Source organism: Myxocyprinus asiaticus, chromosome 39 (assembly GCF_019703515.2).
Source record: "Myxocyprinus asiaticus isolate MX2 ecotype Aquarium Trade chromosome 39, UBuf_Myxa_2, whole genome shotgun sequence".
Taxonomy (NCBI): domain Eukaryota; kingdom Metazoa; phylum Chordata; class Actinopteri; order Cypriniformes; family Catostomidae; genus Myxocyprinus; species Myxocyprinus asiaticus.
In genome coordinates this window covers 9,430,566-9,448,551 of record NC_059382.1, presented here as the reverse complement: position 1 = coordinate 9,448,551, position 17,986 = coordinate 9,430,566, and the positions used below count along the sequence as shown (strand labels likewise).

At 35.1% G+C, this 17,986-nt stretch overlaps 1 protein-coding gene across 1 annotated transcript; it reads right to left on the bottom strand.

Moving 5' to 3' along the window:
* Window positions 1–84: 84 nt before the first annotated feature.
* LOC127430114 (homeobox protein MOX-2-like) lies at window positions 85–15,887 on the bottom strand. The gene is made up of 3 exons (XM_051679610.1): window positions 15,006–15,887; window positions 7,292–7,464; window positions 85–1,757 (listed from the first exon to the last, which is right to left on the bottom strand). Exons 1-3 carry the CDS (start codon window positions 15,502–15,504, stop codon window positions 1,536–1,538), a joined length of 894 nt encoding a protein of 297 aa, XP_051535570.1. The 5' UTR covers window positions 15,505–15,887; the 3' UTR covers window positions 85–1,535.
* Window positions 15,888–17,986: the final 2,099 nt, after the last annotated feature.

Sequence of the window (17,986 nt, the reverse complement as noted above, 5' to 3'; positions counted from 1 at the left end):
ACATCACATGACCGGCCAAATACTATTACCATTAAAGGAATAGTTCACCCAAAAATTAAAATTCTCTTTTAATTTATTCACCCTCATAATGTTCCAAACCTGTATGACTTTCATTCATATGTAGAACACAAAATAAAAAAAAATAAAAAAATAACGAATATCATATCCCGTCTTTCCAATTGCAGTTGATAATGATTCACTTCAAGACTTTAAAAAGTCCCAATAAAAGTAGTCCATTCAACTAATGCATCTTATTCCAAGTCTTCTGAAGCCATATGATACAGGTAGGTTTTGGTGAGAAACACCCCAAGTCATTTTCAGCGCAAATCTTGTGTCTGTTGCATGTTCATGAGCACTGTGAGAGAAGCTTGTTCGCTGCTAAAAACAATTTTATGTTCTCGCGTACACACTTGAATTGCATCAAACTGAGTTAATAAACAAGATTTAAATTATTAGATACAGGCAATCAGTTCAGTTCACTGTAATCAGTAGCAGTTTTCTGAAATCATTCTCCCAACAATGTCTTACACCAGTTCAACCCAGAGAAAGAATCATCCATGCAACATAAGAAAGTTTTATTGTTGAAGCATGTGGTATTGTGTGCATATGAAACAGTTGTTAGACCATTGCAAATTTAGAATACTGATATATTTACATGACATAATATTAGATGCAATGTTTTTGACTCTCCTGCATGCTTGAGTGATTGATTTCGAATGCATTAAAATTGTATAAAAACAAACAGTAGAAATCAATTTAGGCACATAATTCGACAGTGCAAACTAAAACATACACCTGTGTTCTCTCCCATGCCAGACCGGAATGGAATGTTGTTTTGACCAGATTCAAGCAATCATTTTAATTAGTGCTAGGTTCCACCTTTCAAGTAAAAAAGCAGTGGAAGGGTATTTTACAGGTGCTGTCAGTGATTTGTTTTTATGGAATACCATGCATATAAAAATCACAACTGCCTGACAAATATCACTGAAATAGTTGTCCTGAGAATGCACCCCTAAATGTGACCCTAAATCTGACAGTGGGACATCATTGTATGACCGACTTTAAGGTACTCTCTGCCTGTCAGCCATTTTGAGCATTTTAGGTTGCTGAAATGTCTTAGGAGGGCGGGATTTTGAAATGGCTAACATACGGCACCTTCAATGCAGCACATGAAAAATGTGTATAGAAAATTCCCAATCCGTCAGACTACTAGCATAGCTCTTTCCCTTTGAAAATACTGATGTCAAAATACCACACATTTTCTGTATCATTCAAGTACACATATAAAACAAAAGTCCTGTGTACATTTATACATGATTATTGAGCATTTCATCTCAGCTAGTAGGCTAGCTACTTTGAGCCCTTAGCAACTGTCCTGAAAGGGGATGTGGTGCAGTTTTTTATTTATTTTTTATTTATTGTTTGGCGAGTACAGTCTGCTGTGCAGTCCTTGATTGTTTGTGATAAATGTACTGCTCTTAAAATAATGCCTATCTTAGTCCGATTATAAGCATCAAATGGCTGATCTGTGTGCATCATAAATGAGTGTGCTCAGAGCTCTGGTCACTGTCGTGGCTATCCTCATTGTTGACAAGAGAGTCCCGTGTGTGGTGGAGTCCAGGAATGCCCGAAAACTCGGAGGGAAGCAACGTCCCCTTTTTCACATTCACAAGCTCTTTCTCTCTCGCTACCGCCCCCTGCTGGCCTCCTTTCACACGCTTCCACTTCATGCGTCTGTTCTGAAACCACACTTTCACCTAGTGGGTAAAAAAAGACATATGAGAGACAGTGTTATCCACTCAGTGAAGGATAGAGTACAGAATACACTAGATGGCTGATCCCACTAAGGCTCTTGTGTCTGAAAGGGAGCAAATCCCAACAGCTATATTCCAACATCTAGTGGCCTTCCCAGAAGAGTGGGAGCTGTTAGAATGGAACAACTCCCTATTAATGTTAATGGTTTTTAAATGAAATGCCCAATGAGCACATATGGGTGTGGTGTTCTGGTGCCCAAAAAGTTCAGCAAATTAATTTCTATGTGTGCCCCCCCGTTGGTGCAGATGATCTGTTTACTGTGTTTGCTGGCAGAGCAGCAGGAGAGGTTGATCAGGCCATGACTCAACTCCAGTAAGCTAATATCCCTTGATCAGGTTCAAATGTGCCCTGCGATCAGTTGACCACCCTGCTATTCCGAGGCATGAACCGCTAAGTTTGGAATTATGTTTCTCTCAAGAAGTTTGGGAAATGAGAGGTTCCAACATGGCTTCCGAAAACAATTGGTTGACTTTTCTTTAGCTAAAATCAGTCTGTGTCTTGCTGAAATTCGAAACATTGCCCCCAGTGACTAAAGCGGTAAGTGTTGTTGGGTGTTTGGGCACATGGGAGCTCCATTTTCCGGGTGGAATGTCCACGGAGGGGCACCAAAAGTGAGTTGTGAAGAGAATTTATTTATTTTATTTTTTTTACTGAACAGAATAATACAGTGAGGAGGAATACATAAACTGTTCCCTCCAACCCAACCCCCAAACCTAAACCTAACCATTAGTGGAGTTAAATGTAAAGTTAGAGGGAAAAAAGCGACCAACGAATTGCATTTGTCACTGATTTATGTAAACACGATTACTTCCTGGTTTCAACGTGAGATCCAAACCCTAGGCTCCCACACTGCTGACGCAATGCACTTCTGGCCGCTTGTTAGCGAGTCAGAATTATATGTCTGATGCATGGGTACCGGTACTCTCGGAAACAACATGCGACTTCCCTTGTGATCATGTTATTCAAATACAGGGGTGGCTGGGGCCAGGTTTGGGAGGGTTACTTTTGAAATGTATTCCAATACAGAATACATGCTGTAAAATGTAATTTGTAACATAGATTACTCAAGGTCAGTAATGTATTCTAAATACTTTGGATTACTTCTTCAGCACTGGTAGATTTTTTCACTTGTTTTGACTATAAAACTCTGCCAGTACTGTAAGACAAAATACACGTGTTAAAAATACTTTCTCTGAAAAACCTAAATATCTTTTTTAGTGTTGTTTGTAAAACAAGATAAATCAAATTGGTCTTGTTTTATGGATTTTTAGATATTTTTACAGGAAAACAATACAAAAATTATTATCAAGAATACAATTTTTGGCCTAATATCAAAGGTCTTTCTAGAAAAAAGGAAATTATGATCCAACGTGAATTTTCTTGAAAAATAAAATAAAATATGGCCGTGCCTGGTAACAATTTACACAAGGTTTATTTCTATTTCTTCTGCTCCAAACTTACTTCAAACTTACTTCTCTGTCTGCTCGTATGAATGTAACACATCATAAGAAAGTGTTTCACCGCTGTTCAAATGCACTTTGGATCGCATAATTTATATGTATAAATGTTTTCCATCTGAAAGGACTAAATATTAAATGAAACAAATGACAACAAAATGCAAAGTAATCTCTTCAGTAATCAAAATACTTTTTGAATGTAACTGTATTCTAATTACCAATGATTTAAATTGTAACTGTAGTGGAATACAGTTACTTATATTTTGTATTTTAAATACGTAATCCCGTTACATGTATTCCGTTACTCCCAACCCTGGCTGGGGCTATAGTTGTCACAAAGGGAAGGGATATAGCGCAGTAACTCTAGCAGTGTTTTTTATGTTGGTTTCAAACTTCTAGTCCAAACTGCCGAAAATGTGAATTTTGTTGCAAATTCAGTATATAAAACTAAATTCCATTATCATCCTACTTTTGTAAAAGTTCTTGGGTAAATAAGTGAACATAGTACACTGGCAAACATATAATGAAGGTATATTTTAACAATGTGTGTTTTAAATGTTGTAATTTAATAGAATTTATTAATTACAATTCTTGTTGGCCAAAACAATAGTTTTGATATTTTAGTATATTACCTTTTAAATTTTTTCTATTTTATGAATCACCTATAGAGAAATTGACTAAAAATGTGTGACAACTAGCTCCGGGCCCCCCTGTATATCTGGGAGTTATTTCCAGATCAGCAATAACGGCCTGACAAACTGAGCCCATCTGTTCTGTGGCATCAAATGTTTCCTTCTTTTCCTTGCAAGTTAAGTCAGATCCAGTATTTATGACTCCCAGAATGATGATTTGGCTGTTTCTTAAACGGTCGCTTTAGTGCAAGTAAGGCTTGCTGGGGGACCAGGCCACCATACACTTAAATTTATTTTTGGCTGGGTATAATGTTGTAGATGAGGGTCACATGATATGGAAGCTTGTAGTGCAAACATTAATGTTTGGTTTTGGGGCAAGTGTGCCTTGCCATCGATCGCAACGACTTGGGGAATACCAGTCAATATTGCTCAAATCAGTAAACTTATCCAAACTGGAATCAAATTTGTTGGTTGATGATGCCTTTTTGTTGCATTTTTTTTCAAAATCACATTTTTCATTCAAATTGCAGGCCTTGTAGGCACAATTAAGTTTTAAGTTTATGTCTTAAAGACTTGCAAGGAATCCTCTTAAGACATACATTGATGGAAATGTTTCTTCCAACCTTAAAAACCTTTTGATTTTTTGTTATGGATAAGTTGGACTGGATAATGCTGACTTATTCATATGTATTTGTACGAAACGTTTAAACATACACATTTGTACGTTTGGATAGACACTGAAATGAAGAAAATTGACGTTTTTTTGTATTTGCAGCTTTGGAATCATGATATAAGTATTGTAAAAGTGATATTTTTACTAATTTATAGATATTTTAGATCCCTTAACCCCTCCCCCTAAATCTAACCACTTTTCAACTATATAAAAAGCGTAACAGGCAGATAAATGTGCAGTGACAATAATTTTAGTAGCAATATACAATAGTATATGTACCGTTAATAGTAAAATACAAAGTAAATGATTAAGTAATGATTAAAAAATTACAGAATTTTTATTAATTTGAACATTTTCAAGTTAAGTCTTGGTTAAAGTGATGGAATCCTTCTAAACGAGTTGAACCAGAAATCACATTTTTATAAAGTGATTTATAAATACAATAAATATAATAAAATAAACTGAGTAATTTCATGAACTCAGTATTCATGGATTCAATAAGGATTCATAAACATTTGTACATCTTTTAAAGTTGTTAATTCATGAAATTATTTATGTTTGTAAAATGCTGTCAACATTTTGTATGTTTCATTGTCTATACAAACATAAGCAAATGTACATGTTACAATTTAAATGAACCACATTTAAAAAAAAAAAAAAAAAAAAAATGGCTATCGAGCATGCATAGAAACTCTTTTAATATAGTTTTAAAAATGAATTTGGTTGTGAGAATGTCCAGAGTGTGCAGAGCTGTTATCTATATATGTCTAAAATATAAGACATATACAGTATAAAACATTTTTAGTCACTACATAATTCCCATACTTCTATGTGTGTTATTTCACAGTTTTGATGACTTTATTAAAAGGTGGAAAATACTAATAATTAAGAATGAGAAAATGTGTCCGAACGTTTGATAAGTAGTGTGGTTAATTGTATTTTAAAGTCTACTCTATGGTTGAAAACCGTTGTTTAATTGGCCACCTAGGTCCCTTACTGTCAGCATTGTCTGACCGTATCCCTTAAAATATATCTGCAACATTTGCAATTCTTATCTCACCATGGAGATAATGTCATATAAGTTACTGCTCACAAGCTCATTTCCTCTTGCCAAGTCATTAGACAAAATGCAGGCAAAATTTAAAAATAAAGTTAACCAAAGATCTGGTCATTTTGATTGGGCTGTGCAAAATTATTATGACTAGTATCGTTGTGTGAATAGTGAGCACAATGTTGGTGGCCCCTATAAAGTCATAATATTACTGCTGTCACGAAAGTCCCGATCTCCGCAACAGGTTCACACAAGGATCACGTTGCACGAGTCGGATTGCTTACTTGTCGTGTGGCAAGGTTTTTAATTCTAAGCCTAGGGAATGTATCCCCAGATAACTTACCATAATTTAAGGCCGCAGATGTCACTGCCTTGAGTGATAATGGGCAAGCTGCAAAGCTCTATGAAAATTTGGAGGTATGACGAACTGTGATGAAATAAACTTTTATTCTAAAATATTACAAATTATTACACGCTTTTCTGGAATAATTTATTTTAATTGGTGACTTGTGGCATTCTGCTGTGAAATATTTGTATATTTATGACCGCTAAACTGCGTATCTGACTCTTATATGAATGCCATCCCATTTGTTTATGACTTTCTTTCTTCTGGGGAACACAAATAATTTTTTGGGGAAGAAAATCTCAGCTCTGTATTGTAGGTCCATAAGCAAGTGAGTGGTGACAAGAACTCTGAAGCTCCAAAAAGCATATAAAGGCAGCATAAAAGTAATCCATTCGACTTCAGTGGGTAAATCCATGTCTTCAGAAGTGATATGATAGGTGTGGGTGAGAAACAGATCAATATTTGAGTCCTATTTTACTACAAATCTCCACTTTCACTTTCATATTCTTCTTCTCTTGTGTTTTTGGCGATTTGCATTCTTTGTGCATATGGTCGGGGCTGGTAAAAGGTGGAGATTTATAGTAAAATTTACTTTCAAATAATTAATTTAAGTGACCATGAAATAAGAGGAATAATGTACAGTCAGCCTTATCATAACATAAAACCTTTTTTGGATGATTCTTTGTGTTGAGGTACTGATCACCCCGTGTCTGGTTTTATTTTGCTATAATGACTGGCTTATCCCTTACGTGTTCAATATCCTATCAATTTCAGTACACATATGGCCCTTGGAATAGTTAATAATGCTCAAAGCTTATAAATGGTGTTTTGAAGAAGGTCTGAACGATCTGACAATGATGTAATTTCAAAAACAGCAAACATTATGTCATTCATGTCTTCAGGAGTCAATAAACTTCAATGGTTTAATAAGATTACAAAGTTGTTCTGTAAAACATCAATGTTCCAAACTTCCCATACTTCTTTTGTTCCAAATAAAACGTAGGTGTGCTATTTATTTCACATATGGCTGTAGGAAGTGCCTTCCCACACAGACCAATTTGTACTACAGAGCGGGAAGGCGGAAGTGCCCTGGTGGACAGAACTTCCTTTGCCTCTCCCCTTAATTGAATATAGCCAAAAAGAGAACAATTGTAGAAACAGTTGGAATATGACAGTCCCACTCTATAGCCACAGCTGAATAGAGAAGAATTCAGCCAAAAAAAAAAAAAAGAAAAAAAAAATATTATAAATCAACCCAGCAGTTGCCTCTGACAGAATGATAAATGAACAGGTATGAATCTGCAGTCAGAGACTCACCTGCCTTTCCGTGAGATCCAGATTTACAGCGATTTCATACCGCCTGAGTCTCGTCAAATAGTTGTGATGAGCAAATTCTGCCTCCAGTTCTCGGATCTGTTCTTTGGTAAACGCGGTTCTCTCTTTTCTTGGCTTGCTGTTGACGTCCGTTTTGTAATTCCCATCTTGGGACTCTTAAAAAAGGAAAAAAAGAATTAAAGAAAATTGTTCTGTACACTCTGACACACAAACAGCAGTAATGGTATGCAGTCACAAAGGCTTTTGAACCACAATCCATTCCACAACAAGTTTGTGCTTTAGAACTAGTGAACAAAATCAAGGGGCAAAGTCGCTAAACAGTTACACCAGTTTTGCTATCAGTATTTCAGTGGAAAAACCTGCAACTTATTCACCTGCAGTGCTGTTTCAACAGGCGCTTAATATGCTGAAATGGCTGCACTGCACTGAAATTTATTTTTTACAGTAGATTTAAACCCTTCATTTTGAATAAAATAAGATGAGAGTTAGAATACCTACAAATTGTATCTGTTTAAAACAAATCCAGAATCAGGGGTTTTATTCAAAACTTTTTTTTTTTAGGATATAGGCCTAAAAATCTGCTTGAAAAATGAATGGAAAATCCTGACTTTAAAGGGATAGTTCACCCAAAAATGAAAATTCTCTCATCATTTACTCACCCTCATGCCATTCCAGATGTGTATGACTTTCTTTCTTCAGACAAACACAAACGAAGATTTTTAGAAAAATATCTCAGCTCTGTAGGTCCATACAATGCAAATGAATGGTGATCAGACCTTGGTTGCTCCAAAATAAAGGAAACATAGAAGTAATCCATTAGACATCACATCTGAAAGTGAAAGTTAAAATGGAGATTTAGAGTAAAAAAAAATAAAAAAAGACTTAAATATTGTTCTGTTTCTCACCCACACCTATTATCTTTCTTCCAAAGATATGGATTTAAAAACTGGGGTCAGATGGATTACTTTATGTGGTTTTTGGAGCTACAACGGTCTGATCACCACTCACTCACCATTGTATGGACCTTCAGAGCTGAGATATTCTTCAAAAAATATGTTTTTTGTTTTTGTTTTTTGTTTTTTTGTGTGTGTGTGTTCTGCTGAAGAAAGAAAGTCATACACATCTGGGATGGCATGAGGGTGAGTAAATGATGAGAGAATGTTCATTTTTGGGTGAACTATCCCTTTGATTGAAAAGGTCCCCGCATGTATCCAGGGATCAGGTTGTCAAAGAGACTTGGGGATGGTCTCTTTTGACTTGGGTCAGTAAGCAACCATCTTGCAACTATTTAGTATCGCCCTAGCAAACGCCTACACTGTAAAAAAAAAAAAAAAAAATGTGGTTGCCAGAAATTCACCGTAAACAATATGGTAACCACATTTCAGGCTTTACAGAATGCAGTTTTGATGCCTATATATTTTATGGTGCATTACCGTCGTTTATATTATTAAATAATAAACTTCTTCTGAAACTGTAAAAATGCGCTTTTCACATTATAATGTATTGTTAATCGCCGTAGTAATTACAGAAGAGCACATGATGACATGATGCTCATCAATAGAGACCCTTTCCAGGAGAAATGACCAATAAACATGTAGTGCTCAGTGTCACTCACAAAAACACTAAACACCATCAGGGTAACACACGTGAAATTTAAATAATGTAATAAACATTAACTAAACTACATCAGATATAACACAGAACACCCCAATATACATAACTGATATTAAAAATAAGAAGACACATAACTATTCCCATAAAATATAAAGAAATTAACTGGGTCACGCAGGGAATTCTGGGAAAGCCCGATTATTGTTTTTTACCGTAATTTTAACAATAATTTACAGAAAAAGTACATGTACTCTCATGTTAAACATTAACATTTACTGTTAATTATACAGAAAATCATAATTTTTACATTTTAAAAATATATATATATATTTATACGGTAAAACTACATGTATTGTCTTTTTAAATATATTTTAAAAAATGTACCGTATGTTTTAAGGTAACTACCCATTAACCAATTAACGTTGTTTTACTGTAGCATTTTTACAGTCTTTTACAATTAAAATTATGATTTTGTTTTACAGTGTATCACCACCCTAGCAATGCCCTATAATCACCCAAAACAACTTGACATTGCATACTGTAAATATAAACAAGTAACATACAAATGTAATTAATTTTTTGTTCTTATTTATTTATTTATTGTTGTGGGGAAACCAGAGGCATTTTTATCAAGATTAAGATTAGTTTTCACTGTTTTTTTTTACCCAAAAAATTACCCAAATATAACAGGTGGGTTAAAATAGGTCATTGACATTCTTTTTAGCACAAACATGACTGATTTCTTTGTTAATTAGGCGCATTATATATTGCACCTAATTTACACACGGCTATTTGCAAATAATGTATGTTATTTCCAAATTTCACAAATAGCAGGAGTTAAACTTAATGCATTTCAATTCAATCTCTCCTATTTTAAAAATAGCAGGGTTACAGGGATGAAGTCCCAGAAATGTCATAAAGAAAGCAGAGGAGATTAAGGAACACTGCCAATCATCTTTTATGATAATGCTTTTGTTAATGCCAGCTGTTTGTAAAAGAGTTTTCACATGCCTGTTGCTGTCTGCTATACTGATATATACAGTACATTCTCACAGTGAGTTGGCTCTCACCAGAGCACTTTCCAAAAAATGTATTTGACTTACTGTTAATGGAATCTGCTACCCTTATATTTTAATATGGAACAAAACAGTACTGCAGGATATGTACAAATATATTTCCTTAGTTTATTTACCTCGAACTTTTGCAAGCGTCTTCCAGGGCTCACAAGCTGCCAACTCACAACAATTTTCAGTGGAGTGTTTCCCTTTTTCTCTCTCTCTTTCTCTGTCAATTACAGTGAATTACTTTTCCTAGCTTCATAGTTGACAGAACATGAACACATTAAAGCATATATAGAATTGCATGTGGATATTGTAAGTGTTGGACTAGGGCTCAATTACGTCAAGTCAAATCTTGAATGGGAAACTCCAAAGGTCAGTGAGGAAATGTCAGATTAGAACAGCAATCCATCCTACCATTATCCCTCAAAGACATGCTCACTTCTGTTGTTTTTGACAGGAAGGAAATGTTATTCTTATTTCTTTTTCATTTTTTTTAATTGTAAGAATAAAGAAAGACATATGCAGGTGTTTCTTTAACTGAACACTTGTATTGCCAGGGGTTGATTTTTATTCAAACTAACATGTCACATTAAAACTGTGTAGTATTTTTTGTATTTACCATGCTTTCTTAATTTAGTCTTTTATGAGTTATTGTTTTATCCTTTTCCCACACCCAGACATTGAATCATTAATAAATAAATAAATAAATAAATAAAAATAATTATTACATTTGAAACTACAATAATCTAATCAAAGAGTGCAATAATCTTTTCACATTTTTGTGAAAATGGTTTATATAAATTTCTATACAAATTACGAATGTACCTCAGTCGTGGCATCAATTCCATCATGACCAAATCTTCTGTCACTTATTGCCACTGTTATCAAAAGTAAGTATACTGAGTTACCAAGGAGACAACAGCGTCAGGGAAGAGCATGTTAAAGATGAAATTTGAGACGAGATGTGTGAGAAGAAAAAAAAAACATTTCAAATCAAAATTCAAATTTAAGTTTCTATTTATAAAGATTTAGTTTCATTTAAATATTTATTTTTCACATATGAACAATTTCTGAAGCCATTCAACAATAACTATTTTTTTCAACAGAATATGGTGTGTCATTCCAGTCAAGCTGTAATTTTGTCAAATTATGCAAAAATGTGAACATGTTATTTAATTGTGTGTTTTAGGGTACTGTACATAAAATGCTAGCTATTAAACTTGCCTTAGCAAGACAAATCTGCTCTTTCATTAAAACATTTTTTTTAAACATTTTATTTTTTATCACAGAATACCATCAAACACAATGCAGAATTTGAAATGTCTTGAAAATGACGTTTTTTAAAACGTCATAAAAATTTAAATTCCCTGTCGTGCGTGTATACACTTATTGGACATTGTTATTAGACAAATAATCTAATAAACTAGTGAGTGATGTGTTATAATTTTTTATTTTTTTTTCACAAGGCCACAAGGCCAAAAGTGACAGCTGAAGAAACACCCATGTTTTTCTTGTGACTAGAAGACACTGTAGGGTTTAAAAGGCCATACCACACTTGCGAACAGCATATCAGGCTAACAAAGCTTTTGGGCTAATTTATCTTTGGGTGTGGAGTGAGTGCTAATCCAACAGGCAATCCAAAACCCAGCTGTAAATAGAGTCTACTTTAATACGCAAATGCGAGACGTGCTCTCCCATTTCAGCACGGAGCCATTAGAAAACCTGTGCGATATTTCAAAAAGAGACCGTTTAAACACAAGTACAGTGCAAGACTAATGTTGGTGGATGTACAGATGAAGTGTCAAATCACTGCTGTTAGCTACGTCATGATGGCTATAAACACATGCCAGGCGTGTTATTAAACATATCATTTACAGGTCGAGATTTGCCCAGGCACCCATACACAGAGGGTGAAAATACCAAGAAGACACCAAGAAGTACATTGGAGCCAAAAACTATTTGGACACTGAATTCAGACTTAAAAATGTATGAATGTCATAGCAAAAAGAGGATTTTTAAATGTTTTTTTTTTAATTTATTTTATTTATTTTTTATAAATATTTTTTATAGTGTTCAAAATGAAAAGTATTGTGACACTTTCTGGTTGTCCATAGTTAATGTGATTAATTAAACCTGTAGTTATTCTATGAGGGTGCCAGTGTAAACTTGAGGGGAACTCATTTTATACATCCACTAAATATCACCAGTTTGTTAAAAGTCTTTGTATGAATGACTGTAATTGTAAAGTTCAGAGAAAATGTCTACTAAGGCAGTATTATTTGTTTGCAGATGACACTTGGTTTAATATTTTGATATCTAATGCAATGAAATTCAGACATTTTTTAACAAGTTTAAAAGAGAGTTTGAGAGAAATTGCAAAAATTGTGACTATATGATCATCTTACCTATTTTCATCCGAAATTTCTTTGATTTTGCCCTACACAGCATATGGCTGCAAAGAGTTTGGATGAATGTGGGTCCGCTTAAGCTAAAGCAGAAAGACGCATTTACTGCGGGTTCGACACAGCCATTGTGGAGTGAGGAAAACTAACACGAGCAGCTTTTTGTGAACAGAGCTACTCCGAGTCTAGGCAACTTTTTCCCAGCTTCACGACATGGTGGTTACACCACAGCAATTAGGTCTGTGCCTTAACTTTTATCTTTACTTTTAAAAAATCAGGGACCTGGAAAAAAATTAGTGGAAAGGCCTCAGCTGCTTTCAAAGATGATTTTAAAAACTACAGTTACAATGAAAATGAAGACATTTACTTTAGTATTCTAGTTACACACATTGTGGTTGTGCTTTATTGGCGAAAAAAAGAAGAAAACCAAAATAAATATCATGCAAACCCACATGAAACAATACATGTAGGCTGATGTCTTCTAGCCAGACCAGTCATGTGTTGTTTTATTAGATAGGCAAGCTAACAAAGTCAAGTGGGATTTCTACACATGCTTTTTATAAACCAGACAATATTAGAATTTGTTTAAAAATATTTGAGTATAATTTCACTTTTACAAGCTCACATCAATCATCTATTGTTGCATTGCATGATGTTCATTTTAATTATAATGTAATAACACTACAAAGCACAGTCTTTCTCTTAACTATGCAAGATGAGTGACAGTTCATCTTGACAGAAAGCATGAGGATATTAATATAGGCCTATTTAAATGACATGCAAAATTGTTAAATAGCCACAACACTGGCAGTGGGATTTTCATTTAGCTCTCGGGACGTTGTCATAGCGGGTTTGTCAAAGTTCTTTAACAAGTTAATAAAACTATCAATAGCTCTACACAGTATAAAGTGAATCTTTAATCTATAAAACATGTTGATTAGTTACCCAATAAGGAAGACATACAGACAGACAGACAGACAGACAGACAGACAGACAGATAGATAGATAGATAGATAGATAGATAGATAGATAATAATTGCAGTTATGAATATAAGTTTCTATTTATAAAGACTTAGTTTAATTTAAATATTATTTTCACATATATGAACAATTTCTGAAGCTGCACAACAATACTTTTTTTTTTTTTTTTCTGAATAAATGTGATTTTGTAGGCCTGCAGGTTCAAGTAGGCCTACCTGATGTTATAATGCACAAATTAGTGCAGAGTATTCCCATTCTGTAAGACCTTTCCAGCCATGGTGCAAGTGTATTTGTTTTATGTTAATTTTGGGTTGGCACAAATGAGAATAATTCAACATCTGCATTCGTGGAGAGCTGTGGCTCTCATGTGGACATGAACTTTGTTTTAAAGGGCAGAATGTAGTTAAAATTTCCTTTGAAGAAACAAGATCATAAAAATCCATTTTATGATCCATTTTATGCAGTGTTAAATTGATTTTTGACAGTAGTGGCAACTATTCCAGAGAAAACAAATATGAGAGTTTTTGATGCCCATCAGATAAAAAACTTTTTTTGGCAGTACCTAAACCCTTTAATTTCTCATATCTCTCTGCCCAAGAATAAAGTAACTGTATATTCCCAACTGTATATTCAAACGTATGAATAAATTATATTCAAACAGAAAGCTGCTTGCAGCACATCTGACATCTAACGTTTTTCTTTTGGTGTTCAGTGCCAACACAGCCATCCGTGTTCTCTTTCTCAGGCCATGGCATTCGTTTTTGCACCGCAAGCCTCATTTTCTGCTTGCCAAAAAAGTGAGGAGATGAAACACATGAGACTCAATGTGAATCATGCATGCAGTTAAATGCCCACACAAGAGTTCCAATCTGCCCTTTGCAAGCAGAAGTAATTGCTTCTGTGCGTGTAAGCCAACACCTACAAAATCCTTGTGCGCAAAAACACCACTCCGTGTTTCCGAACAGTGGAAGAATAATTTTCCGAAAACACTAGCGCTGCACTCAGCCTGATTGTGAGGGCTGTTAAAATGGATTGTGACTCATTAATCTCTTCTTTCAATTACAATAAAAACAAATGTAGCTGCATTAATAAAAATCTTTTGTATTTAAGAAACACAATTAAGCAATCAGTGTTGGCTAAAAAAAAAAAAGAGGTTACATTCAAGAAAAATATTCCAAAGAAGATTAATGAAAAGGCATGATGTAGTAATATGCCCTTGATAATGCAAAGAAGACTTGTTTCTAAACAATGAGAACCTCTTTTGTAGTTAATGGATAATACTGCATAAACATGATTACCAGTAAGTGATGGTGAAATAAGTGAAATTCTGGAAAACATTCAGAATAAAATTTATTATAAAGCATGATGTAATATGCTTCTGAGATAATGTAAATGATAAAAGGCAATTTTTTTAGAGAATGGCACTTTATGAAGGATTTTTGATACATTTTTGATTATTCTTTAAAATAATTTTTACTATTTTAATTATAAACATGAAGATACACCACTATTCTGAACAATATTTTGAGATACAGTCTGAAAATATTTTTTAGAACCCCCCAATAATAAAAAAACAATTATATTTTGATTTCAAGCTTAAGATTGTTTAAATCAAAATAAAAAAATTAGCCTATCTCTTACCAGAGCAGTCACTTCTCCGTTTGTTATTCCTTTTCTCTGCTTCGGCCGGGGACATCGTATGACGCCCAAAATCTCCACCGGGCACACAGGAGGCCCCTGAGGGCACCCCTCCATTGAGGCTCGGCGTACTGGCACAGAGGCTTGGACCCCCGGGACACATGTCTGATGAGCCTGAATCAGGGGCCGAGATGCCCAGTCCCAGGCGAGCACTGGCGGGCGAGGAGCTGGGCGTCTGGGGTATGTGCCAGCCCGTTTGCTGTGGTTGGGGTAGATGGTGATGCTGCTGGGAGATGGGTGGCCCTCGCTGGTGCCCATGTCCCCCATAGAGTCCCCCTTCCTCACCTGGGTAACCGCTCACGATGCAGGTTGAAGAGGAGTTGGTGGAGAGGTCAGGGTAGGTGGAGAGGTGCTCGGAGCGTCCGTGAAGGGCGAAAGCAGGGTGCAGGGCCTGCGGAGGGGTGTGGGGGCTGCGCAAACAGCCGAACAAAGTGTGATCCATTGCATGCAAGGAACTGGTCCAAGGATGAAGCAAAAACCAGAGCAAAATTTCCTAAAAAGAGTGACCAAAAAAAGTGTAATTAAAAACAAAACACAACAAAACAAAACGTTCCACAAAATGCTCCTTCGCTTCTCACTTCAAAGAATGTTAAAAAGTTAAAAAGAGAAAAAAAAGTTTGTGTGTCTGATAATCCTGTGCGCATAGAGACCAAAATTTGCTCGGCAGCACCAGCTAAACAACCAAGCCACTCAGCTCAGCAACAGCTTGGAAGATGAGAGATGGAAACCTGAACCTGAGAACCTGAAACATCTGACTGTCTAGCATAGACTGTGGCCCAGCTGAGAGGGAAAGGTGCTTCCTAACAGCAGCCGGGGTTTTGGGCAATGGGCTGGGACTGCAGAGGGGAGTCTGTGGAGGAAGGAGGGGTGGGAGATTTTATAAATAGGGCTGTAACATGAGAGGTAGGCTGGGTCACAGAACCGCCACAACTGTCCACATGCACAGAATCGAGTCCAGTCCAACAACATGATGAATCTAAACCATTAAATCCTTGTGTCAGGAAATAAAAGGCGGTTCATTTCACATTTTGGCCCTCAGAACCTTTTCCTAATCTCTTTGCGTAATCTTTCTGTTGCTTGGGGTTTTCAATTATTTTGTCCCAAAAGACAAAAAGGAGATTTGTTGAGAAGGTCAGGGGTAGCTGAGTGGGGTTAAAAGTGTTAATGGATTGTTGATCTTCACACACTTTCTCCACTGTTAAAGATGATTTAGAGGACAGGGGCACCTTGTTAGAAGCCACTTGGCTGTGGATCTTTTTAAAACGGGAGTACGACTGCAAGCTCGATGTGCCTCTACGATATTATTTGTGCAATCTAAACCTTACAACATTGACAAAGAGTTAAAAACTGAACAATTAAATTATAAAATAACTTGTTTTACATGTAACTTACTGAAAAATTACTTTTCAAGAAACATCTACTTATTCTTTTTAGAATACACTGAGTCATTTAGAAACTTAAATGAAATGTAATTATTAGTATCCATCCGTCCATCCATTCATCCATCCAATAAATTGCATTTACATTTTTGCATTTTTTTTTTCGTTTAGCTTTTAGAGAGATGCAGATTAATATTTTTCCTCTTAAAAAGGGTGATCAATATGCAAAACATTATCACAAATCAAAAGCAGAATAAACAACATTTTAGAAACTCACAAATTCAAATATTTTAATAAAAGATAATGACACACTAAAATTGTTTTTACATGATAAATATAACTGAACTTAACTCTTCAGCTTTTTATTTTTTTTTTTTTTTTTTACTGTGCAATTCTGTAGCTCCATGGAACTTTTTTACTTGTTTGATTAGATTAGTTTGCTAAGATGAATCCTTGTTTTATTGTTTAACAAAGTAATTTATATATTGATCTTAATCAGTATCGATATTCTTTATCATCTGTTATATTGTATTAAAATTTTTCCAAATGATTACCAAAATGACATCACAGTAAACACTTCAGTCTTTTGCTTTCAGTATATTTTTCTTGCAGTATTTTGACACTAAGTGCATTCTCAGCTGTCAAAAAATAATTACATTTACCGTGCAATTTAATACAGGACAAAAGCTAACTGTATTAAAATTATGTGATAAATTAAGTGGCTATAAAATATTTTATATGCAGGTATATATATTTGTGTGTGTGTGTGTATATATATATATATATACACATACACACACACATACACACACACACACTGGTGGCCAAAAGTTTAGAATAATGTACAGATTTTGCTGTTTTGGAAGAAATTGGTACTTTATTTCACCAAAGTGGCATTCAGTTGATCACAAAGTATGGTTAGGACATTACTGATGTAAAAAAAAAACAGCACCATCACTATTTGAAAAAAGTCATTATTGATCAAATCTAGACAGGCCTCATTTCCAGCAGCCATCACTCCAACACCTTATTCTTGAGTAATCATGCTAAATTGCTAATTTGGTATTAGAAAATCACTTGCCATTATATCAAACACAGTTGAAAGCTATTTGGTTCGTTAAATGAAGCTTAACATTGTTTTTGTTTGTTTTTGAGTTGCCACAGTATGCAATAGACTGGCTTAAGGTCAATATTAGGTCAAAAATGGCAAAAAAGAAACGGCTTTCTCTAGAAACTCATCAGTCAATAATTGTTTTGAGGAATGAAGGCTATGCAATGCTTCAAAGACAAAGGACAACTGGTTCTAACAAGGACAGAAAGAGATGTGGAAGGCCAGATGTACAACTAAACAAGAGGATAAGTACATCAGCGTCTCTAGTTTGCGAAATAGATGCCTCACATGTCCTCAGCTGACAGCTTCATTGAATTCTACCCGCTCAACTCGGGGGTACAGGCCTTATGGGAAGAATTGCAAAGAAAAAGCCACTTTTGAAACAGAAAAACAAAAAGAAAAGGTTAGAGTGGGCAAAGAAACACAGACATTGG

Excerpts from the sequence above, each read along its gene's own strand:
- LOC127430114 (XM_051679610.1), bottom strand. The coding sequence starts at position 15,504 with ATGGATCACACTTTGTTCGGCTGTTTGCGCAGCCCCCACACCCCTCCG. Across the intron at positions 7,465-15,005 it reads ACGGAGAAGTGACTGCTCTG|AGTCCCAAGATGGGAATTAC; the intron begins GTAAGAGATAGG and ends TCCTTTTTTAAG. Across the intron at positions 1,758-7,291 it reads TGGATCTCACGGAAAGGCAG|GTGAAAGTGTGGTTTCAGAA; the intron begins GTGAGTCTCTGA and ends TTTACCCACTAG.